This window comes from Gouania willdenowi, chromosome 1 (genome assembly GCF_900634775.1).
Source record: "Gouania willdenowi chromosome 1, fGouWil2.1, whole genome shotgun sequence".
Classification (NCBI taxonomy): domain Eukaryota; kingdom Metazoa; phylum Chordata; class Actinopteri; order Blenniiformes; family Gobiesocidae; genus Gouania; species Gouania willdenowi.
In genome coordinates, this window is record NC_041044.1 from 27,272,823 (window position 1) to 27,298,601 (window position 25,779).

At 39.2% G+C, this 25,779-nt stretch overlaps 2 protein-coding genes across 3 annotated transcripts; both read right to left on the minus strand.

Annotated features, from left to right (window-relative positions):
- Positions 1-6,762: 6,762 nt before the first annotated feature.
- Positions 6,763-11,022, minus strand: LOC114468498 (uncharacterized). The gene is made up of 6 exons (XM_028455448.1): positions 10,873-11,022; positions 9,874-10,019; positions 7,966-8,027; positions 7,756-7,869; positions 7,095-7,193; positions 6,763-7,025 (listed from the first exon to the last, which is right to left on the minus strand). The coding sequence occupies exons 1-6, from the start codon at positions 10,987-10,989 to the stop codon at positions 6,901-6,903; spliced, it is 663 nt and encodes a 220-aa protein (XP_028311249.1). The 5' UTR covers positions 10,990-11,022; the 3' UTR covers positions 6,763-6,900.
- Positions 11,023-11,955: 933 nt separating this feature from the next.
- Positions 11,956-25,038, minus strand: fip1l1b (FIP1 like 1b (S. cerevisiae)). 2 transcript variants are annotated; one of them, XM_028458490.1, is made up of 15 exons: positions 24,777-25,038; positions 23,985-24,039; positions 22,953-23,019; positions 22,700-22,809; positions 22,367-22,431; positions 22,170-22,280; positions 20,784-20,914; positions 20,150-20,268; positions 19,898-20,018; positions 19,645-19,801; positions 19,087-19,168; positions 16,213-16,265; positions 15,334-15,520; positions 12,870-13,016; positions 11,956-12,525 (listed from the first exon to the last, which is right to left on the minus strand). In XM_028458490.1, exons 1-15 carry the CDS (start codon positions 24,853-24,855, stop codon positions 12,387-12,389), a joined length of 1,623 nt encoding a protein of 540 aa, XP_028314291.1. In that variant the 5' UTR covers positions 24,856-25,038; the 3' UTR covers positions 11,956-12,386. The 2 variants fall into 2 exon arrangements, with proteins under 2 accessions (XP_028314291.1, XP_028314282.1); XM_028458481.1 differs by having other exon boundaries at positions 11,956-12,528.
- Positions 25,039-25,779: the final 741 nt, after the last annotated feature.

The following is a 25,779-nucleotide window of genomic DNA, read 5'->3' on the forward strand; positions in this document are numbered from 1 at the left end:
TTGTGCTAACTCCGGCATATTTACGTTGTTGCTGTATGCTGACATAAATAAACAAATTAATTAATTAATTAATTAACCAGAACAAAGAGGTCAGTAGGGCTGTGGTCAACCAAGGAAATGGTTGGTCAACCAAGACTATCGCACACGTAGCTATTAGTCGACTAAAAAAAAACGGAGAATGAATGAGCAGGTGCAGAGGAGGACGAGGAGAAAGAAAAAGAGAGACAAATATTTGTTTTGGCGTTTTGTGGTGCCGATTTGCTTTTAAACACAGACCATTTATGATATGAACCTTATTCAAGCATTAACCAGAACCCGACAAAGCAAACGTGAAACCTACGGGTCCGACAGAGATTAGGTATTTATAGCCGTGCCCGACCTGAAACCGACAAATTAAAATCAAATTTTTCCTCATACAAATGACATATTTACATTTGTTTTTGTGGTAAACCTGCTTTTATTAACCGACATCTGTTAATATCAACATCAGATCAGCACACGGGGAAACAAACACACGTCAAACACAGGTGCGCAGTGTGCCAGAGACAACAGTGGATCTATTTACATAATCCACGGATCAAATATATGGATAATCCATGTTCTTGTGCAGAAAAAGAATTGATTTAACAGTGGATGCTTGTTTCAAGCCTGTCTTATTTTGTTTCCTCTCTGCTCTGATATGCTCTGAGGACAGAGCACTGCGCACAGACAGCTAAAGCGCAACACTCTTTTTTTTTTTTTGCAGCGCAGCACACACTCACACAGAGCTGTTGCTGGACATAAAATCATATTTAGGCATTAAATAAATCATATTTGATATTTAATCTTTATTAACCTAGATAAGTGCAATGCATTTTTTTTTTTTTTTAACGGAAAATTGATACTATTGCTGGTCGACCAATGAAAATCTTGGTCGACCACGACGGCATCGACCAATTAGTCGACTAAAGGACCAAAGTTGGCTGCCCTAGAGGTCAGAGCACATTACCCCAGTTTTAAAGTCTTTACACTGGCTCCCAGTCAGCCTCAGAATAGACTGTATCAATACAATTGTATAAATCCCTAGGTAAGATCTTAGGCCATGCCGCTCTGCATTGCAGTAAACGCCACGGCCAATTTAAATATACTTACACAGGCACCTGCATATCTTGGTCAAACTTCAACACACTTGTAGAGTACAGAGCCCTTTTAAAGTGGTTAACAATAGTCATAAACCATTTGAAGTTTGGCCCCTCATTTTAAGTCTCACCCACTGACATATTTTTATTTTATATATTTTATTCCACACACATTTTTTCACAATGCATTGATCATGAAAACCAAATGAGACACAGGAAAGAAGTGGTTGTGGTATTTATTCAGTGAGGATTTAAGAGAACATTTTCAGCTCATGTCACTCAAACTCACATCAGTGTTCAGACAATTTCAGGTTTGCATTTATTAGCTGGCAATGTTTTTAATAATGTCGAGGAAATCTGGATTGTTAAGCATCTCATCTATCTTTTTTATATTCTCAGGAGTGAATTCATCGGTTAAATCCTGAGTATTGTTCGGATCCAAGCAAAAACCTGTGAAAAATAATGAATATATTTTTGACAATTTCAAACCAAAAGTTCTGTTTTTAAAGTAATACATGAGTGTCCACGTCAGACCAGTGATAAGTACAGTAAGTCCCACCTTTTTTGGGGTCCAGGATTGTAGGTGATGGTAAGTTCAGACAATGTGCCTGTTTCTTAAATTCATCCAGTTCTTCAGTGCTCACTGTATTCCTCCTGCCTAAGAGACACAGCAAGAGTTGGTTGAGTGACAAAGCAGTGTTTTAAAGTCTCTGTTTAACATTAGAGTGGAGATGAGATAACATGGCTGACTGACTGATGCTGGTAGCTTTGATAACCTGATTCAGTGCAGACACCTTTCATTAACATCTCAGCGGAAAGCTTAGTGAACTCTATCAGCAGAACCCCACCACAAAGTGTCTGTTATTGAAAAGTAGTTTTAAAAAAAAGCATTGAAATTTAATTATGAAGTCGAGTGTAATTAAAACCACTAAAAAGCAACGATGGCCCACATTTTCAGACGTTATGCTTTTTGTCTGGATAGATAGTTATTAACAGGTTTGACGTTCCCATGACATGACATGTTTTTCAGAGAGCTTTGTCCTTACTTAGGAACTGAATTCCTTTGATTGTGCTGCCATCTATAATGTTGGTGGAGTACAAAATCAGGCAGTCAGGGCAGCTGCTGGTCAGTTTAACAGCAGTGGCAGGATAGGGATAGTCTGTGGATACATCAAAAAATGCTTAAATACGCCAACAAACAAAAATAACACACAAAGTCCAAAGGATGTTAAGTTGAGGTTAATAATACATGGAAGTCCAAAGGAGTTTGAGTCCATGTTTGAACAGCACGTTTTGTCAGTGTTACTCACCCATAGTTAGAGTTTTGTTTTTCACTGTCGCCACCATTTGTAATGATGCGCAAACCCCAGACCTTTAAGGGGGAAAAGAGGAATTATTCAGGAAACATGTAGTAGTAGATAACATCCCTGCACATGTTGAATGTTCTTTTCATGAATTTAACTGTGAAGTTACGTTTTCTGATGGTGGAAAATACGGAGTCCATCTGTCGTGTCAGTCTCTATGATGTTCCAAAACGTAGTGTCCACTAATGACCTTATCATTGATGACGTTTCATCTTCGTCAGTGGTTTCTCCAATAAGGATCCATTTTCCCAGCAGCTGAGACCAAACAACCAAACGTTTTCTTTTCTTTTTTGTAATAAAACACAATGTCAGACAAATTGTAAGAGAAGAGGAGCACATACCTGATCTCTTATTATGTCATCATGTTTGGTGAGCGTCTCACAGCTGGTAACAGGAGCTGACTGTGCAGAGGACAGGAGACCAAAGACCGCAGCAACCCAAAACAACTCCATCCTCACTTACTGTACCTCGATGTCTCATTTCCTCTTTTATTAAAAGGCTACAGGGTCATGTGACATGACTTCCCAGCTGTTTGTTTTGTACTCTGTACTCAAACAATCTGTTTAAGGGCATTTACTCAGTGAGGTGATCATCTCTACTTTTAGAAGACACACTTTATTGTTTTATTAGTACACAAACAAAAACTTTTGTTTAGTTTTTCTGCTTTATGCAAACCAAGAACTCTTGGAACAGGGACAGGGATCAAGGACCATCAAGTTTTGCAACAGGGACAGAGATTCTGTTTATTGTACGGACACAAACATTCATTTATGCCAACAGCTGTTATATCATTGGACACTTTATTTTGGTGGACAATCCATCGTTGCAGTGAGCAACTCTTATGGGACAAGTATTATCAAAGCATTATAATCATCTATAACAAAAACTCCTATTTAAGGGAGCCAATCATGCATTTAAATCTTTTCTTTTTACATATAAATCATACAGTTATGGTCTATATAAAGTGGAACTGCAATGCTCTGGTCTGAATTCCTCATTATTATAGCTCCACAGGCCCCTTTTCTGATGTGCTTCTGAGAGCAACTCGTTTTGGTGCTGTCTCTTTAAATGCAAATGAGACACTTCATGCCCCGCCCCCTCTCCAGGTTGCAGAGGTGACACTGGGTTCAACTCCACCCTGTTCGGCCATTTTTGTAGTTTGATAGAAGAGATACGATTATGTAGCGACGCAGAAAATGTTTATTCACACGTTATTTACAAAATGTCAACAACAGAAGACTTGTCCATCCAGCCTTACATGTTCGAGTCAGAGTCGGACCCGGTGGAGCGAGATGAAAATGAAGATGATGAACCTGCAGAACCCTAACAAGTGAGCTAACACAAGCGCCGAGCTAACGCTAGCGCCAAGCTAACGTCACGAAATGCATTTTAATAAAGTCATTTCGGAGACAAAAACGGCAAAATAAAATGACTAATGAAAACTTTAGACTTAAATTAAATCACGTAGGCCATATCATCAAGGATCTAAAACGAGCACACAGCGCTAACATATGAAGACGGTGCAACTGCTAATGCTAACAAAACAATGACAGGGACGTCTTATCATCACACTTTTTAGCGTTATTTACAGCTTACCGAAGTGCTCTGTTCGTCGTCTCCAAAGATAGAAGGAATTGAACCCTCAATCAGACAAAGTCTTTGGCAAATCCTTCTTTATACTGGCGGAGGTTGCTGAAGCAGTCATCCTTGAAGTGCTTCACGCACACAAAAATGACCTTACCTACAGATGTGGGTACATTTCCATGAAAAATAAAACTCAACCAGGAACTTCAAAAAGGTTCTGATGCTGGGAGACGGTGTAATGAAGCGTGTGGGTTACTACATCCAACAACCGAACATTTTGACTTATCCTCTCATAACTTCGGCATCCTTGAGATTGGACTACAAAATAAAAGTGAGAAATAAAAATGATGGATTGCTTGAAGTGTTGGGCCTGGAGTCGATGTCCTAATTTGGTAGTTCCGCTGCAAATACTGTGATGTCATTGTTCAAAAAACATAACAGAGAATAGAAAAATCGAAACGGATTGAAAAATATGACCAAAACAGAATATAAAGATATCAACGGAGCACCTGAAGAGACTAATTTGAACTTTTCTGTACTTGTGGATTTAGCATGATGTGTCCCCTTTAAGGCCCACTAAAGTGCAGCTATTAAAGTGTCCCTGCCAAATAAATAAAGTGACAAATAAGTTCAATAAGGTTGTGTTTTATTACAACCACAATTTTTAAATTTCAACACATGCAACTTCAACAATTGTATGACAGATTTTAAAAGTAATGATTCAGAGATCACTGAGGTTCTTCATAAATGCAACAAATGTATTTACCCTTTTTTACAACTGACCACCCTCTACCCCAGTGGAGGTCTTTTGTTTTTTTCAAATTTTCCAGAAATTATTGAACAGTCCAGACTCGTGAGTTTGGTACGTGTGATCCATCTCAACAACCTTTTAACCATAAATCCTTGACAATGTGAGGACCAGACTTATTAGTGAGGAGGCATTGGTTAACCTTTAATATATTCAGTTCTCTGGTCCCTTTTAGCTAATACCTTCAACCCGTTTCAACTTTTTCAATTTTTTTTTTAAAACGTTATTTAGATTGTTTCAGATCCTTCAACCTATTTCAACAATTTTCATCATATCTTCTGAATTATTTCACATAGTGTCCATTGGCTAGGCTAATACTAGGACTAATGCTGGGTAAATGCTATGCTATTACTAGGTTAATACCAATGCTAAGCTAATGCTAATGCTAGGTTTGTGCTAATGCTAGATTAATGCTGATGCTAGGTTAATGCTGTGTTGATGCTATTATTAGGCTAATGCTAATGGAAGGTCAATGCCACTGCTAGGTTAGTGCTAATACTAGGATAATGCTATTGCTAGGCTAATGCTAACTTTAAGCTAATGCTAATGTGAGCTAATGTTATGCTAATGCTAATTAATGCTTGCTAGCGCTAGCTATTGATAGCTAATGCTAATTGCTAATGCTAATTGTTAATGCTAATTGTTAATGCTAATGCTAATTGCTAATGCCAGCTAATGCTACTGGCATCACAGTAAATCCTCACATGAGAGTCACCTAAAAACAATACGATAAGATTATGAATAAAAATTAATTTAAAATATGTTAACACAAAACATTATTTAAATATATAAATAGATTTTATGTGAACAGAATGTGTGGCACCCACTGTAGGCTAAGGACGTCGTCCATTCAGCAGGTGCCACACATGGAGGTAGAAATGAGCACACGCATCCTCCAGCATTTGTCCATTTTGCCAAAACAATGGGCCTGGCTCAGGTCTAAAGTTTCTGTCCTGTGTTGCCCATCTTTACCCGACCAATCTCTCTGATTGTCATGCTTTAATTATTGAAGGTGTTCTTGCACAGAGACGTGGTTGGAGTTGGTGTCGTCATGTTTTCCACTAACCAGTCCAGTTTGCATGCTCTCTCTTGAATTGAGTTGGTTTCTTCTATTTTTAAGTGAGGACTTCTATTCAAGGTTTTTTGTTTGTAGTTTGAAGTTGAATCTTTTAATTAAAATAAATAAAAAATACATTGACTTTGCTTTGAAGCATGAGCCCTGCCTTCCTCCTCCTAACCTTTGAGCTTGGGTCCTCCTCCCTCGCACATTTTCACTGACAAACTGTGAAAATATTTACTTTTCAGTTGAAAATGAAGTCAAATTTACACAGGGGCAAAGCCTCTTCTTTTTAACCACTTACTGTATCCTGCCGAGCTCATTTAGACAAATGTACTTTGGGTTACAAACTATATATTTGGACTGAGAAAACCTGGTAAAAGCACATAAAAACCAATCCTTTTTTTATTTAAAAAAAAAAAAAAAAAAAAGCTTTTTATTGATAAAATGTTTTATGACCAAAATGGATAACATCTCTGTTTTCTTAGACTGACAATTAACTGAAGAACATGTTAATGACTGATCCAAAATAGGTTTTGACAAATAATAATAACACAGGGAAAACATCCAATCTCCACACAGAAAGGACCCAGGTGTCCACCAAAGAGATCAGGACCTTCCTGCAGTGAGTTAGATGTGTTTGCACTACAACCCCGTGCAATATTTATTTCTGATTGAAACAAAAAAAAAATGACTAAAACATACACTGACCCAGAAACCTAATCTCTCACATGTTTTGAAAGTGAAACTTCAATTTTTAAAATCAGTGAATGGAAGAGCAGTCCAAACATTGGCATTGTCTTCAGATTCAGTCGTACTCTGATCCTTTAATTATGATTTATTTTTACGTTTTACACCAGCATCTTGTTGAGAGGCTGAAAAAAGAAAGGAAATGGCCAAAGAGTATCTCAAAGTGTCTTACGGAGTTAATTACTTTGTATCGTTGACATCACTATTATTTTACTTGAGCTACCAAGAGAAAGCATCAAAAACAGCATCAAGAAGTCGAGCAACTCGGTGTCCCATCTTGTTCTCAAACAGGGACTGCAGTGCTGGGAGTCCAGCGCTCTGTGGGAGATTGTCTGGGCAGATTTCTGGGAGCAAACAAACACACGGGAGAAATAAAACCATCCGCTCAGATGGGACATGAGAACATTTCTTACCTGTATTGGGGTCCACCATGACAATCGCTGGCATCCGGGAGCATTCAACTTGTTTCTTAAACATCTCCAAAGCTTCTGGAGAAACAGTTCGACTCTTACCTGAAGAGAAAAAAAAAATAAAAAATATATATATATATATATATATATACATACAGAGAGAGAAAGGTACTTAAACAAAATCAAAAAATTTACAGTAAATTAGAGCAGTATTTCTGAAACAGTAAGAAACAATTAACAAACAAAAGCATTCAAAATGTTCATTTTTTAGTTAAAAATGATAATCATAATAATTGATTAGAACATGAACTGAAAATACAAGGGCAGTCGGTGCCCCAATAGGTGGCAGATGACAGGAAATGATAAAAACTATAGAAATAAATGTATTCAGGAGAAACTAAATACTATTTCATTTCACTTATTTACAATGGGATTTTCTTAAAATGTGTGTTGTCATGTATTCATTCAATCGTGATATGCTTTATTGTTGTTTTTTTTTAATAGAATTCTGAGCAAAATGTTGTTGTTGGATAAAGGGGGTACTTGGATACAGAAAAAGAGAAAGGGGTACTTGGGCCAAAAAAGTTTGAGAAGTCTAATATCTTGAATGATTTATAAAGGATGGATAAGTGCTCTGAAATCCAATGTCTGTGTTTGTTCTTACTGAACAACAGAAGGCTGGTAAAAGAGTCATTCCCCACTATAACGTCCTCCCAGGCAACCAGGCAGTCAGAGCAGATGGTTGGGAGGTAGACTTCTTTCAGGTAGAATGGTTGCTCTGTCCAAACACACACACAAAGAAAGAGAGACAACATGAGTATTTAAAACCTGTTCTTCCCTCCAAACATCCTGACAGTGGATTGTCTTTCCTCACCAATCAGCATTATGCTCCTTTCAAAGGTCACGTTATACGTGATGGTCCAACAGCTGCCATACCTGACGGAACAAGTGATGTCACAACAAAAAGCTTCAGCTAGGACAGTTATTGACTTTTAGTAGGTAGATGTAACCTTTTTTGTATGTGTTTACAATAAATAAAAAGGCTGCTTGCCCATGGAAAGGGTTTTGTGGTGACAAAATTATGAAAAACTCCTTGGCACAAGTGGCGTTTAGTAAAGTAATGTGGGTTTTCTTGGCAAAGAGGAATGTACTTCTTGATAGTGAATAATTTCACTAAAGTCTGATTAAAACAACTGATTAAACAAATACACATTCAAATGAAGCAGCATGTGGCTTTTAAGGAACAGAGTTATATAGAGGTTTACTTTACTCAACAACCCAAACTCAATAATATTTGCAGAGGCTCACACTCCGCACAGTGTGTAACGTGTGGTGGTGGTGGCGGAGGAGTATCTTGCAGTAGACGTGTGCTACTGGATAGCAAAATGAGCAAGATTTGTAGATTTCCACACAGTTCTTATGTATTCTGTAACAGAAATGCCAACTTCATTATACACTGAAAAGTGACTGTTACAAGTGATTGGTCAAACAGTTTAAAAACCTAGGTAGATGCAAACTAGGCAGTGGCTGTCCGTTCGGTTGCCGTATCAATATACTGACATTCTATTTGTCAAATCCTAACCCTTGTTGCGATATTGGGTAATAACCTAACCCTAACCCTAACCCTAAACCTAACCCCTAACTCCAACTCTAACTCTAACTCTAACTCTAACTCTAACTCTAACTCTAACCTTAACCCTAATTCTAACACTATGAATCAAGAAAGATAACCTAACCCTAACCCTAACCTCTAACTCTAACTCTAACCCTAACCCTAACCCTAATTCTAACACTATGAATCAAGAAAGATAACCTAACCCTAACCCTAACCCTAAACCTAACCCCTAACTCTAACTCTAACACTATGAATCAAGAAAGATAACCTAACCCTAACTCTAACTCTAACTCTAACCCTAACCCTAATTCTAACACTATGAATCAAGAAAGATAACCTAACCCTAACCTCTAACTCTAACTCTAACCCTAACCCTAACCCTAATTCTAACACTATGAATCAAGAAAGATAACCTAACCCTAACCTCTAACTCTAACTCTAACCCTAACCCTAACCCTAATTCTAACACTATGAATCAGGAAAGATAACCTAACCCTAACCCTAATCCCAGACCCAGGAGTTGGAACGAAAAAGGTAGGAGTGGAAAAGAAGAGAAAAAGGAGGATGCAAAAAAGGTGGGAGAGGAGGGAATGAGGGGAGACGTGCACATGTTCATCACATCGAGGCCCTGACTGATCTTGGAGCATGGTACCTGGTGTTGACCTTGCAATGCCTTTTTATCCCTACACCAAACTGGAGTGGTTGAAGCATCACTTTTGGGAGGATGAATCAAGAAAGATAACCAAAAACCTAAACCTAACCCTAACCCTAAACCTAAACCTAACATAACCTTTCTAAACCTAACCTAATCCTAAACCTAACGCTAAGACGCTAACCCTAACTCTAACCCTAAGACGCTACATACGTGTACTTTGGTAACCGTACCAATAGCACCGGGGGTTGTCCGTACGGCAACCGTACAAATAGACACTTTCTGCAAACTATGGCGCAATAATGTTGAAATTACTCGTTTTCCAGCATAAAATCTCTGGCCCACTTGAGATCAAACTGCTCCGTATTTGGCCCCTGAACTAAAATTAATTTGACACCCCTGCTGTATACCAATAAGCAACCTGTGTATCACATGTAATAAGCATACAAATATGGACTATTAGCATATAAGAAACTCCATTTGTTTGGATCCTCGGGGCTTTGAGGGGGACTTACTTTACCCTCTGAGTCTGAACAATGTTGAGGGTGTTGCTCTGACTGGTGGCTGTGATGTCCAGCCACACACTGTCCAGAAGGCGGCCCAGAGATCGACTCCCAGGGATCACAGAGCTGGCTCCGATGTACATCCACTTCCCCAGAATCTGGAGCACACAAACACAACATGATGTTATGAACTGAATGGAACTTTGGTCAACACTGAGAGAGAACGAATCAAAAATAAATTATATTAACTGGTGATTATTAGTCACCTTTTGCCAATGTTGTTTCTAAAAGCCTACTTTGACCCTTTATTTTATTATAATAGTAATAGGAGATTAACATAAGCTTAGGTTAATTGTTCCTTAAGCTTGAACTTAAGTGAATGGAAGCCTGTTTCTGCCACTAGAAAATAAATAAATAAAAATCACCATGGCAAGTCATAATTATAAGTTAGTAAAGTCATAATTATGAGAAAGAAACTGAGCATTTGCAGCAGTCTACAAACACTGATTGTTACCATTCTTTGTTACACTTTGAATAATAATTCATTCAAAACACATATTTTGGCTGTTCATTCAGTAATTAGAATTTAACATATGGTAAATTTACATAAAAAATAATTTTCTCATAATTATGACTTTTTATCTCATAATTATGACTTCATTAACTAACTTTTTTTATAAGTATCACTTGGCATAATTATTTTTTTACTGGCAGAAACAGGCTTCCATATTACAAGTGTTATATGACTTGTTACATTTTAAGTTTAATTAATTAAGCACAAATTAACCTTGTGGATATTTAAGTTCACTTTGCACAGAGGTCATCCACATAGATTTAAAATTCAACTTCAGTGAATGAAATCCAGCCTGGTCAACCTTAGGTCTACTTAAGAAACTCTACCTCTCCCAATTTCTTTTATATCACACCATAACATCTCAAGCAAAGTGTACACATTAACTGTTCAGCATGTTTCTATATATAAACATGTGCAGTTGTGACATAAAGACTTACTTCTTGGTTGCTGACTTGTATGGGCTCCATCAGACTGTCACAGCTCCTCTCATCATATGTCTGTCCCAGGGACAACAGACTGAACAAAGCAGCCACAACACACTTCATAGTGTGCATAGTGTCTCTTGTGTCTGTAGCCAATCTTTTGGTTCCTGCAGCCCAAATTTTTCAAGTGTGCGTGTGTGTTCTGAATGCTGGAGTTATATACATGTTATGAACTGATGTAACTAAAGTACACAAGGCAGGAGGAGACTTTGACCCATTTGAGGAATGCTGATCGGATTATGAGCCACACGAACTCCGTTATATACAAAATGTTTTCCTAAATCCTCCTTCATTGCTCAGTGACCCCAAAAACATAAGAAATACAAACAAAACAGATGTTCACCTCTACTGCCTTGAGTTTTTAAAGTAGTGTTTCACAATTTAACCTTTTAGCTTACATTAGGGAAAGGTCATTCATTCATTTTCCTTGCTTAGAGTTGCCCAAAGCATGTCAGCTGCATGTGAAGTCAAAGAAACTAAAACATGCATCAGAGAATCCTGAATACACGCCACAATATATGCGTCATAACAGTAAAACATGTAGCAGACATGAATGGTTTTCCAGTAATTCAATACATTTAACAAAGTATAAACTCCTATTGGTGCACTTAGGAAAAAAAAAACAAAATGTACAGGATTTCAATCACATGCATGAACTAGTTTGTATTTTCTAATCCAATTAAATGCAGTAACTTAAATTTATGCAAGTTTTAATTTATTTTCTGCTGCAGCTCTATAGATAAACAAATGTTCTGTGTAGCAGTGTTAGTAGTGTGTTTCCACATGGAATCATGGCTACTTGAACAAACTATGAAAACCAATAAAACCCCAAAAACTTGCAGGAAAACCCTAATATGTGCATGTTTTTCTAATCAAAATTTGATTTAAAGCTTTCCCTTCACCTACTGATAATACCAGCTGTGCACAGTTAATCCAGCCCCTGAAATGGGAATAATTTACTGGGTTCACACAAGTCAGATACACTTCATGAAAAAAACAAAACATCAATAAAACCAGAGAAAACAAAGCACACAGACATCTTATCAAAAAGTTTTTTTTTTTAATTGAACTTAACTGACAGCTTCTATAGATGTCTTTGAGAAAACAAAGGGACAACAAATAAGGAGCTGCTTTGGCTGATGCAGTGACATTTATCAGCATAACCTAATAGTTAACGCTGTGCTCTGAGAGAAAGGTGGTGGTTGAAAACAGATCGACTTTCTATTCCATCTCAGCAGCTGATGGCAGGACAAATGAGGATGACCATCCCTCACTTTCTCCTCCATTTGGACAAAGTGATGAGAAGTGGGAGCAACAGCTGGCTGGAACGGAGACTGATGAAGTCCAGAGTGGCGTGAGGTCTTCCATCATTTAGTAGCTTGCTGGTTTTGTTGGTTTTTTCTCCTTCCTGACAGTATGGGGACAGACTCAAAAACACACCGAGGGAACAAAAGGGGAGGTGGTGGGCACTACTCCATGGGCTCCTGGTTCTCAGGGTCTGCGTTGACCTCGCCGGGGTCTTTGCCCTCCTTACTCCTCTTGCTCTTCTTGTGTTTGTGCCGCCGGTGGCTGTCGCCCTCCTCACTCTCGTGCCTCCTCCTACTGCTACTGCTAAAAGATACAGAGGGAAGAGAGTGTGACAAGGGCAAGGAAAGGAGAGCAGGGACAGAAAGGGATGAAGACAGATTGAAGTAAAGGGTACCAGTCAGAGGAGTGAAAGTGACAAAAAAGAGACGAACAAAGACAGAGAGACCAAAGAAGAAGAAGAGAGAAGAAAAGGAACTGAGGTTAAAGAGTAACTAAACCCCAAAACCATACAAATGTACGTGTATGTATGAAGTAGTGCTATTGATTGATCCTGGAGCCTATTTCCCTCCTAGTGGCAGGTCAGGAGAAAGCAGGGGTTTAGTTACTCTTTACAGGACAATATGAGGCGTGTTCCGATGGCCCACCTGCGAGAGGACTTGTGGCGTCCCTCCTCTTTCTCTCTGTGCCGCCGCTCTCGGTGTCTTTCCTCTTTCTCGCGGCTCGATCGATCACGGTGACGTTCTGTGTATCCACGTTCCTGGTAGTCACGGAAACGATAACGCTCCTCCTCACTGAAGCAACACAGTACACAAGATCAAACTCAACCACTCTTATAACTTTTGTAACCTTTCCAAAGCTACAAAATGTAAACAAGTGAACTTGATTTATAGAGCACTTTTTACAGACAGAAGTCACAAAGTGCTTTACGTTAAATGAAGAAAAAAAACAACAAACAATGTTAAACCAGTGAGATACAATTGCTCATTTACATCTTCCATAAACATGTCTGAACATGTAGGTTTTTAAAAGTTTTTAAAAGAGTCTAGGGCAATGATTCCTATATTGCCCCATGTACCCCTTAGCCTTTATTTCTGATCACAAGGACCCCTTAGCTCATGTTAGACATTTATTTGTGTCTGCAGGTTCGTCTAGCATTAACCGTGAATTTTGGTAAATGGTAAATGGACTTGATTTTATATAGCGCTTTATCCCCACACTGAAGCAGTCTCAAAGCGCTTTACATATCAGCTCATTCACCCAATCACTCTCACATTCACACACCAGTGGGACAGGACTGCCATGCAAGGCACTAGTCGACCACTGGAAGCAACTTAGGGTTCAGTGTCTTGCTCAAGGACACTTAGACACATAGTCAGGTACTGGGATCGAACCCCCAACCTCTCGATCAGAAGACGACCCACTACAACCTGAGCCACGGTCGCCTTTTTATTCATTCATTTCTGATGTTTTGCTCGTTTTAGAATTTAAACTTCACATTTTGGTGTATTTTAAAGGAGACATATCATGGTTTTAAATCCTTCCTTTTTACATATAAATCATACAGTTGTGGTCTATATAAAGCAGAACTGCAATGCTTGGGTCTGAATTCCTCATTATTATAGCTCCACAGGCCCCTTTTCTACCCCTTTTCTGATGTGCTTCTGAGAGCAACTCGTTATGGTGCTGTCTCTTTAAATGCAAATGAGACACTCCATACCCCGCCCCCTCTTCAGGTGACACTCGGTTCAACTTCACCCTGCTCGGCCATTTTTGTAGTTTGATAGAAGAGATACGGCTATGTAGCGGAAGCATAAACTTTTTATTCAGAGGTTATTTACAAAATGTCAACAACAGAAGACTTGTCCATCCAGCCTTACATGTTCAAGCCAGAGTCTGACCCGGCGGAGCGAGATGAAAATGAAGATGATGAACCTGCAGAACCCTAACAAGTGAGCTAACACAAGCACCGAGCTAACGCTAGCGCCAAGCTAACGTCACAAAATGAATTTTAATACAGTCTTTTCAAAGACAAAAACGGCAAAATGAAATGACTAATGAAAACTTTAGACTTAAAGTAAATCACGAAGGCCATATCATCAAGGATCTAAAACAAGCACACAGCGCTAACATATGAAGTCTGAAAACGGTGTAACTGCTAATGCTAGCAAAACAATGACAGGGACGTCTTATCATCACACTTTTTAGCGTTATTTACAGCTTACCAAAGTGCTCTGTTCGTCGTCTCCAAAGATAGAAGGAATTGAACCCTCAATCAGACAAAGTCTTTCGGCAAATCCTTCTTTATACTGGCGGAGGTTGCTGAAACAGTCATCCTTGAAGTGCTTCGCGCACACAAAAATGACCTTACCCACAGATGTGGGTACATTTCTGTGAAAAATAAAACTCAACCAGGCACTTCGAAAAGGTTCTGATGCTGGGAGATGGTGTAATGAAGCGTGTGGGTTACTACATCCAACAACCGAATGTTTTGACTTAACCTCTCGTAACTTCAGCATCCTTGAGCTTGGACTACAAAATAAAAGCGAAAAATAAAAATGGCGGATTGCTCGAAGTGTTGGACCTGGCGTTGATGTACTAATTTGGCAGTTCCGCTGCAAATACTGTGATGTAATAGTTCAAAAAACGTAATAGAGAATAGAAAAATTGAAACATTGAAAAATATGACCAAAACAGAAGATATTTACGGAGCACCTGAAGAGACTAATTTGATTTTTTCTGTACTTCTGAGCACTCTAAATATACAACAAAATGCATTTAAGGGCTAAAAAAGTGGATTTAGCATGATATGTCCCCTTTAAAGAGCTGTGCCACAAATTATTAATGGATGTAAAAAAAACAAAACAATCTATAATGTTTAAAAAATAAACTGACAATTTTGTCTGTGTACCTCCTGAGAGGTGTTCAAGTACCCCAAGGGGTACACATACCTCAGTTTGAGAACCACTGCTCCAGGGCATATAATGTGGCCACTTAATACACCACACAGTCTCTTTAACTTGGTCAATTAGTCCTTAGAATAACAAGTACGGTATTTAGTCTAATAACCAACTATTCCTAATTAAAAGCACTTCAGAAAGGAAGTCTCACCTGGTGTAGCCCATGCCTGAGGGACTGTGCTCCCTCTCTCTCTCCCGCTCATGTGTCCTCTCTCTGGGTCTCTCCCTCTCCTTGTCCCTCTTGTCCTCTCGGCGTGGATAGTAGTCCCAAGTTTTGGAGTTGTCCATCATTGGAGGCCATGGAGGTACACCTCCAGCCATGGGCGGGGGGAAGGAACCTGGAGCAATGAAAAGGTGTTCAATGGATAAATTATTTACAAATCAAACACTATAATGTAAAATAAAATAAACTTAATAATATGAATAATAACAATACAGCACACTTATTTGTATCTCTGGCCAAATCACTAACAGTCTGTATTCTTTCCAATGTAAACCAAAAGTATTGGTGCGATTAGGAAACTAATTGTTAATTGGATTTAAAACACCCATGGTTTGGTTTCTACCACCACGCTGCCCTAAAATGAGCATGGGAGGGTCAAAACTGGGTAACACTTTAAATAAAGTTTTATACATAAGGCTGACATTACGCTGTCATTATCTGTCATTAGCATTAATAAGGTGTCATGAAGGCTTTCATTAAATGTTGTTCACTACATTATGTCACCTTTCACTAAATTATGACACTTTTGGAGCTATGTTGGCATTTTTTGGGTTAGGTGGAGGATCTAGTGAGGTTAGGTAGGGTTAGTTTAACAAACAACACTTAATGACAGCCTTCATGACACTTTATTCATGCTAATGACAGGTGTCATGTCATAATAATGACAGTGTAATGTCAGCCTTTATGCATAAAACTTCAAGTAAAGTGATAACCAAAACTGAATGACTGAGATTAAAAATAAAACAAGTCAAAATTGTACAAACAAATACTTGTTATGCGATATGCTAAAAAGCTGTGGTTTTCTACCTGGAGGGAAACTGTAGGGTGGAACGGACCGTCCATCGTAACCTCCTGAATGGCTGCGGTGGAGAAAAAAAGAAACAAATAAAATGCTGCATCATGTTTAATCAATGACCACAGGAAATAAAAAAAGTCAAGCTCATGTGTCAGCAGTAAACAGCAGGACTTGCATTAAAACACATCATGTTTACAATAGTGTGTTAGGATAGACCTCACATTTAAAGCCCTTTACCAATCAATCACAATTACACATTGCAGGCACACACACACACGCACGCACGCTCACCCACACACGCAAAAGCTGCAAAGCAAGAGGTTTGTTTTTCTTTCAAAGCAGAATAATAGTGAACAAGCAAAGACAGTTGGAAGCGGGGATGGAACTTCATATCCTGCAATTTTAGAACAAAGACCTCAACTAATGATTTGACAGCCAATCAAAAATTGTTATAAATTAAAACAATGTTGTCCGTGCTAGTTATTACATGTGAATACTACATTCATACAATGCATATCTTAAAAAAGTTGTGACATCCAAACTGGCAACTGCCACATTTCTGACCCCAATGACTGACGGTCCACAGCAACACAAACAACAAAACATACTTCCACACATCTACTCTCTGTGCTCACTCCTGACTTTATGAAAAAGATTTAGGAAAACAAACATTTCCCGTGGAAATAGAACTTTAATTGTAAAAATGTAATTATTTAAATGCAGAAACATTAGAGGTAAAAACTTCATAATTACAACATTTTTGTTTCACTTCATTCAACAATGTTACTGCTGCACTACCTGAATCTTGAACCATGACAGAGCGGCATGGCTGAATTCGAACCGTAAATCCCGCCCCCAACTCTGATAATCCCTCCCACAATCCCTATGCACATGCATAGGGATTGTAGGAGTCTGAAGTTGCATCCAAGCATCTCTTTATTTTCTTCCTCTGATTTTCTCTTTTTGGGTTTTTTTAGCAGTATATGCAGTAACAGCAAGTGCAGGTATAGTGATTTTTCCTGGTGGGTATTCAGCAGCCATGATTTACTGAAAACAAGTTAGCACCGTGCATGCGCTTCACTATATATCGCGGCAGCCAATGAGGAGGCTCCTTCGTGGGCTCTGCTCACCCCTCCTTTCTCTAAATTCTGTGATTGGAGCTGAAGGGTGCGACCGCCAAGACTTTGTCTTCCAGGGTTTTATTAACTAAAATACTTGATGATAAGGCACAGACAGCATGCAGACGTACGATTTTACTTTTACGACATACTACATAATACTAATAAGAATCTTTTTTTTTTTTAATTAAAGAAAATAATTTGAGTACTCCAGCTTTAAAGGAGACATATCATGCATTTAAGTCCTTCCTTTTTTTACATATAAATCATACAGTTGTGGTCTATATAAAGCAGAACTGCAATGCTTGGGTCTGAATTCCTCATTATTATAGCTCCACAGGCCCCTTTTCTGATGTGCTTCTGAGAGCAACTCGTTTTGGTGCGGCCTCTTTAAATGCAAATGAGACACTTCATACCCCGCCCCCTCTCCTGGTTGCAGAGGTGACACTGGGTTCAACTCCACCCTGTTCGGCCATTTTTGTAGTTTGATAGAAAAGATACGATTGTTTAGCGGTGCAGAAAATGTTTATTCACACGATATTTACAAAATGTCGACAACGGAAGACTTGTCCATCCAGCCTTACATGTTTGAGCCAGAGTCGGACCCGGCGGAGCGAGATGAAAATGAAGATGATGAACCTGCAGAACCCTCGTGAGCTAACACAAGCACCGAGCTTATGCTAGCGCCAAGCTAACGTCACGAAATGCATTTTAATACAGTCATTTCGGAGACAAAACGGCAAAATGAAATGACTAATGAAAACTTTAGACTTAAATTAAATCACGTAGGCCATATCATCAAGGATCTAAAACGAGCACACAGTGCTAACATATGAAGACGGTGCAACTGCTAATGCTAACAAAACAATGACAGGGACGTCTTATCATCACACTTTTTAGCTTTATTTACAGCTTACCAAAGTGCTCTGTTCGTCGTCTCCAAAGATAGAAGGAATTGAACCCTCAATCAGACAAAGTCTTTCGGCAAATCCTTCTTTATACTGGCGGAGGTTGCTGAAGCAGTCATCCTTGAAGTGCTTCACGCACACAAAAATGACCTTACCCACAGATGTGGGTACATTTCCATGAAAAATAAAACTCAACCAGGCACTTCGAAAAGGTTCTGATGCTGGGAGACGGTGTAATGTGTGGGTTACTACATCCAACAACCGAAAATTATGACTTATCCTCTCGTAACTTCGGCCTCCTTGAGCTTGGACTACAAAATAAAAGCGAGAAATAAAAATGGTGGATTGCTCGAAGTGTTGGGCCTGGAGTTAATGTCCTAATTTGGCAGTTCCGCTGCAAATACTGTGACATTATTGTTCAAAAAACGTAATAGAGAATAGAAAAATTTAAACTGAAAAATATGACCAAAACAGAATATAAAGATATCAATGGAGCACCTGAAGAGACTAATTTGAACTTTTCTGCACTTCTAAACACTCTAAATATACAACAAAATGCATTTAAGGGCTAAAAAAGTGGATTTAGCATGATATGTCCACTTTAAGTTTCCCTAAAACAATATGTCTCATCTGGTGAACCAATTTAGTTATCATCATGCCTACAATGGACTTCAACCTGTGTACACAGAGGGGAGGCCACGCTCAGTGGTAAACCGGAGGTCATTCTGTTTTTCAGCTGTGCTAAGACCCATTAATACAAAACGTCCCTGACATGCTAACAGGTCACATGTTCATGTTTGAGTTTTTCAAATGTAATGATTTTTTAAAACAATGTTATTATGGAGGATGTGCACATTACCCGTCCATAGTGGGGATAATTGAAGGTGGAGGTCCGCTAGGTGGAGGAGGAAATCCAGGTGGAGGAACAGTCATGGGCATCCCTATGAATGGTCAACAAACAACAATTGAAACAAGCTGGAAATAAAACACTAAATAAAAAAACAAAAAAGGCAAAGGTAGAATTGTAAGGAAACAATACAACCTTAAACTACATTTAGTGATTCATTCATTTAAAAAGATTGCACACACACATCAAGCTTACAATGATGTGCTGCTCTATACCGTGTTTGGAAAGTGGCTGCTTCTGTATGAATGTGTCGAGTATTTGAAGCAACTGCTCCACGGGAACTAAAACATTAGCAAAATCTTACTTGAAATAAGATTCCTGTCAGACACTTTTTCACTTCATTAACTGTTACGTCCTGGTAAATGTGTCATTTAAATAGCCAAGCCACTAGTTATTAAACGTCTTATTCAAATACATTTGACCATTTTCATTTTATCTTCATAAAGATGTCCAATAACAGTGGAAAGAAGGAAGAGTTTCCCCCCATGACAAAGTAGAAAAAGTACGTACTGGGTGGGGGGATAAGTGGGGGCGCTGTGCTGACATTTGGTGGTGGAGGGAGGAATGGCGGAGGGGGTATATTTGGAGGAATCGGCCCAGGGGGGAAGAAGGGGGGCATCTTAGCAGGTGTTGGTTCAGCGTCTGATGTGTTGTGCTCAGATATCACCTGCAGACAAAAGAAACATAAAAAAACAGGTCTTAATTTTAAAATAAAAAGTCTGAATATCATTTGAAAAGGCAGTTATTTTCCTGTTTTGTGTACCTGGATGTTGTTGCCCTCGAGATTATGTCTACGCCGTCCTTCGACCCGACTGATTGTGGCCAACTGTCCACCGATGACGTCGATGGTACCGCTCGACTTCCTGTACGGGTTTACTGAGCAGCTGAACATAAAACCCAAAGATTCAGAAACATTCCAGGACTTCACAAATATTTTTGCACACCTCATGTTATATGGTTAATGCAGGATTGTGTTGCAGTGTACTTGTGGTTAGAGAAAAGCCTTAGGTGTTACCTGATAGATGGGCAGCTGGAGGCTTTATACTGGTTGATAGGAGAGGTGAAGTCTGGTTTAGAGGTGTGAGGAGGTAGAATGGACATGTCCTTCTCATTACCTGTCCGTCCCTGCTGAACCTACAAAAAGACCCCCCAAAAAAAATAAAAATTCACATTCCACCTCGCACTACTACTACCAGGGTCCAACCGTCCAATCTATGGGGCAGAGATCACATAGACAGGCAAACCTATCCATTGAATAGTCAGTCAATAAGTCCTTAACTTTTTTTTTTTTATTAATGTCTGAAATCAATGAGGATATTATTCTTTTAATTTTCAGGTTCAACTTGCTTTATCCTTTCACAACATAAATGTGAGAATTAGAACATTTACTTGGTTAACTTCACAGTTTGTGCTTAAGGGAGGTTTTTGGGCTCTGATGCCACAGCAGCAGTAGAAAACCATGGCTTTGATTAATGATACAATGACAATGGCTGTATTTAAACTTCAGAATCACATTACAGATTTTAATGTGATAATACAGAGAAGCTGTTCTTCATCAACAATTCACCAGTAAATGCACTTTGTGTGATGATGAACGATAGCTGAAAGAAAATAAACCCCCACCAGAAAAGAAATAACTGGTAACCTACAGTGATCTTGCTCGTCACTGAGCCGAGAACAGAGACCTCTAAGCCCATGCGAAGTCTCTTCTGTTTCTCACAGTAGGCCTTCCACGTGTCTTCATTGAAGCCATAGTTGAAGTAGTCGGACAGGTCGGCACCTAAAAACACACATTTTGCAAACATAATTGATAGATATATTATGTCCATAACAGTAGCAGCAAAAACTGCTATAAAACCAATGGAGTGCATGAATACACAGCAAGACTTTAACTCATTCAGTGCCAGCCAATTTCAGAATTTATACCCCCCTCAGTGCCAGCCGTTTTTGAGCATTTTGACTGAGTTTAAAGACCCACAGAGTATTTTTGTACTTTTTGTTTCTGGCTTCTTTCGTTCTCCCGTAATCACCTGTTGAATAGAGCAAGTTTTACACAAATCTTCAGTTTCAGAGCAAAAAGCTGAGAAAAAAGCCTTTTTCTAAATAAAAAACCCTGTCAGTGACTTTAAAGCTATTTTTTTTGCATTATGGACAACTCTAACATCTGAAAATTGTTTCCTCATATATATATATTTTTAAAAAACACTGAGACAGGGCTTTTGATGGCAAAATCACTATTATTTTTCAGAGTTTAATGGATTTCTTACTGTATTTTGGCGTTCCTCCAAGTTTCTCTCTTATCAGACATGCCGAGTGTCACTGCTTGCCCCGTTTTTTTTATCGTTTTTTTCACACCATCGCCACACTCTCCAATAGTCGACTAAAGTTCCACACATGCTCTGGTCAGCTGTGAGCTGATATACGCTGGTGGGAACATCAACATCATCTCTCGTAGCACCATTTTCTGTCTTGGAAACTACTTTCCTCTCCCTCTGAGCTCTGCATCCACATGCAGGTGGCTGCTACCACCTACATGTCACCTATTATTTTGCAATCTGGCTCACAGTTGAGGCCCACCCACTGCCCGTCAATCACACAGACGTTACTTCCTCTTCCTCTCGACATGCAGCAATGACCGTTTTGGCCCGGTTTGTTGTTGGTTTTCTCTCACGATCGCAACATTATCAATAATCCACTCAGGTCCTACTAACACATGTTCTGTGTTAGTATGTGGTGCTATGAGTTGCTGGATACTTCACAATATCACTCCGTAGCGCCATAATCTCAATCGTACCTGCTTCTTCCTCCTTAGCTAAGGTAGCATCAGTGGCTAATCTCTCATCTGGTGCACCTTCAGGGCACCAGTTGGTCACTACATCACACTGCAGCTTCAATATTGATGAGGGATCTCCGCCAGGGTGTTTTCTAGTAATCTCCGTGAAAAAACGCAATGACAAGTTTTCTCGTCAATGGCACTGAGTGAGTTAATGAGGCATGTATTGGCAGATGAAATGAACTCATATCAACAAACTCACCTGGCTTCCTCCAAGGTTTCTCCTCAAACGACTCAATCTCCACCTCCAGCACCGGAACACCATTAATGTTTCCCGGTGCGTCGAGGTCAACTCCCTTAAGCTTCGCAGCCACTGTAGAAAAAAAAAAAAAAGAAACTTGATTAGAAATCTTGTTTTAAGATAAAACAGCACAAGTATGAAAACTACTAGAGTCGCACCTTGTCCATAAGGTCTGGAGCCTATAGTCTTTATATTGAGGTTAACAGGTGGAGCTCCATAAGGTCTGTAAAGAAAACAAAGGAGGATTAAATCCAAGCTAAATATTTGTTTCCAATTGCAGGTAGGAAGATTTGGGCAAATACAGTATAAAGCAATGTGAAAGTTGTTGTAGAGTTTTGTTGTAAAATATAATCCTGGTCAAAGAAACACTTTTATGAAATGCCTAGTATAAAAATTGTAGGAAGGTTGACGTTCAAACATTACATGTAGACATTTTTCACTGCAGAACCAACTTTATAATGATCTAACGTCACAGTTTGAACAATACCTACGTGTACTGTGGAGCTCCAGTTTTTATGTCTCCGATGGTGACTCGGACGTCGTCATCATCGTCGTCACTGTCACTGTCGCTCTCCCCCTCACCGACAGCTTCACCTGTTGTCTGGGAATATTCATAAAAAAGTGAAACAGTCATAAAAGATGAAGATGTGAGAGGAATTAAAAGCACCTTAAAGAGAAAAGGGAGGATGATAACAAGCAAAAACAATACAAAACAGACACTAAAAAAGTAAGTGAGCTTTTTACCTCAGAGGTGACCCCATTCCCTGTTGGATGTTCAGCAGTGTCATCTGTTGAAGCATCAGTGGGTGCACTGCAAACAGTTATTACTTCAATATTGTTTAAGAAAAAAAACGGCACAGGCAATATACTGGATATTTTTAATATACACTGTATTTGTGAATTGACAGCTCTTAAAAGCACCTAATTTAGAGTTTTTCTATATTAAGAACTACTGCGAGAAATGGACGAGATGTCACGAGAAAGGTTCAGGTGGTAGAGGGGTCGTCCTCTGATCGAGAGGTTGGCGGTTCGACCCCGGTCTATGTGTTGAAGTGTCCTTGGGCAAGACACTGAACCCCAAGTTGCTCCCAGTGGTTGACCGGCTGCCTTGCATGGCAGCTGGTCAACGACTGGGAGCTGGTGTGTGAATGTGAGTGTGAACGAGCTGGTGTAAAGCACTTCGTGACATCTGTCTGTGAAAGGTGCTATATAAATAAAACATTACTCACTTATAAAAACATAACGAGTGCATGACATTTGTCATATTTGTACATCTCATTGAATCATCGGTTTCATGGAAGAAAATATCATGAAAATGCATGACATGCATCCTTAAATAAAATCATTAACAATTGATAACTCAATATGCCAGTAATGACATCAATTTGGGGAAAGCTGATGAAACAGAAATGAAACGCAATACGGAACTGTTTGAAATAAATTCAACTCTTACAGTACTATTTTTTTTATTTTTTTTGGGATACACAAGGATTGCTGACGACAGAAAACGGAGAAAGTTTAAAATTTCAGAATTATTTGGTCAAAAGGTAAAAATAAATTGAACGAATACAAGAACCTCCAAAATAAAGCTAAAACTGAGCACTTAAGCACTCCTTGTTTTGTTTCCATCTAGGGCTGTTAGATACAGACCAAAATTCACATGGGTGAAAATCACCAGTGCAAAATCACAAACAATATCAACAAACGTATTGGCAGATGTTATCAACTGATATGATATACATGTTATATTACAGTATGTAGGTGGGGTGTTCTTACCTGACAGCAGCATTCAGTTTGGCTTCCTCGTCCTCCTCTTTGCCTTCAGGCTCATCTAAAAACAAGCCGTTGGTTAGATTCTGCTTTGCTAAAATACCAGAGAAAGTTTGTAGGGTGACAAAATAGAGGTGTATTAAATTTGTTTTCATCACTTTTTCTCCACAGTCATGGCTGTGGGGAGGGTAAAGGCACTCTGATCAGTCCTAGTTTTTGTCAGTTATACAATTTATTTTCATATACTCTTGGTGTAGTTAGTATTATTGTTCTCATAAACTATAAAGTTCAGTAAAACTTTTAACACAGCTGTTATCTGATAGTAATCGGCCCAAAAGTGACAATGTGTTCCCTATATAAAGAAGTCGTTTGTTTAAGTGATTTGTTGACCATCTAAAACAAAACAAAAAAACTCAGATAATGCGCATGCGCACCAGGAAGCTAATGCGAGCCCGCTAATAACAGTTTAAAGCAGAGATTCAGATTTGATTTATTTTCACAAATCGTTTAAAAATGGTCAGTTACGTGCATATACAGATGGAAGGTGGGCATCAGTTAACCTGATACATTATTGCTACATTACTAAACCAGGTGTTAAATTATTCAAAACGTGTAAACGTTCCAACGAACCGCGTTAGCTTTAGGTTTCAGGCCCCGCTCCCTCGTCTAGCCTATGCATGTGTTGTATGGGGGGGAAAACTACTTTTATTCGGGAGCTGAAGGAACACAGGTTACAAATCTTTGTTCACAAGGACCCCCGCTGTTTTTTCGTCTTGTTGTTGTTGTTTGTGTTTTTACCTCCGTAAAGCCATTCCTCCTCCTCGTCGCCAGCACTAGCATCAGTGGTGGCCGTCTTGTCCGCTTCCTCCGCAGACATGTTCACTTAGCCCAGCTAACCTAGCCACAAGCTAAAAGATAACCAGCTTCACTGGAGCTCTTTAATGCACAGCCGCAGAGTTTTCTCTTTATCCGGGAAACAGTGACTTACAGACGTCTTCACAGACTCATTTTTATTATTTTCTGCCTCTGAGTGAGAGTCGATGTTGAACTCGGAAGAGGTTTCTTCTTCTTCTTCTAATGGTTTCCGGCAGGCTGTACACTAAAAGAAGCGTAATGCTGCCCTCTTCTGTTCACTTAGAGTCACTCCATTTTAGATTCTCAAATAGAGGTTGGACGATTGGAGATATCTCACGACTGCCTTATCTATTAAAATCGACTCTGTTCTTGATGCAAATATTGACTTTATTGAAAACACTGTCAGCCCAAGAGTTGAAAGTTCTTTAAATAACGTTCCCCTTTCAACAGAATAACATCCACAGGCCAATAGAACGTGGGAAATAGTCTCAAGTTGACCACACTGACATAATCCATCCGGATGTTTGCCTATTCGATTTAAATATGCAGCTAGTCCACAATGCCCCAGTCTTAATCTGGTTATCTTAACTTGATTTGATCGGCAAGTTGCACACAGGAGTCTAGTGCCCTGCACACAAGGTTGACACTTAAAATAATGCCTCCCTCTAGACTCATTCTCCCACTCCCTTTGCCATTGCTGATACACAGTAGCTTTGAAAACACTGACACACTCAGCCTTCCCCAATCGGACCACATATTCAATTTCCGTCTCGAGAAGAGCCTTCTTTGCTAGCCTATCAGCAGCTTCATTCCCCACAATACCTGCATGAGATGGGATCCAGGAAAAAACAATACTAGACCCCATCAACTCTATCCGGTGAAGGCAACACAAAATCTCTACCACAGAGTCTATCCTAGCCCCGGAGGGATGGTCAGAAATTGCCTG

Coding starts and splice junctions, on each gene's coding strand:
- LOC114468498 (XM_028455448.1), bottom strand. CDS start 10,989: ATGCACACTATGAAGTGTGTTGTGGCTGCTTTGTTCAGTCTGTTGTCC. Junction 10,020..10,872: donor TACAAGTCAGCAACCAAGAA/GTAAGTCTTTAT, acceptor TGTGTGCTCCAG/ATTCTGGGGAAGTGGATGTA. Junction 7,870..7,965: donor AAGGAGCATAATGCTGATTG/GTGAGGAAAGAC, acceptor GTGTTTGGACAG/AGCAACCATTCTACCTGAAA.
- fip1l1b (XM_028458481.1), bottom strand. CDS start 24,855: ATGTCTGCGGAGGAAGCGGACAAGACGGCCACCACTGATGCTAGTGCT. Junction 22,281..22,366: donor CTCCAGACCTTATGGACAAG/GTGCGACTCTAG, acceptor TTTTTTCTACAG/TGGCTGCGAAGCTTAAGGGA. Junction 16,266..19,086: donor ATTATCCCCACTATGGACGG/GTAATGTGCACA, acceptor TCTCCACCGCAG/CCATTCAGGAGGTTACGATG.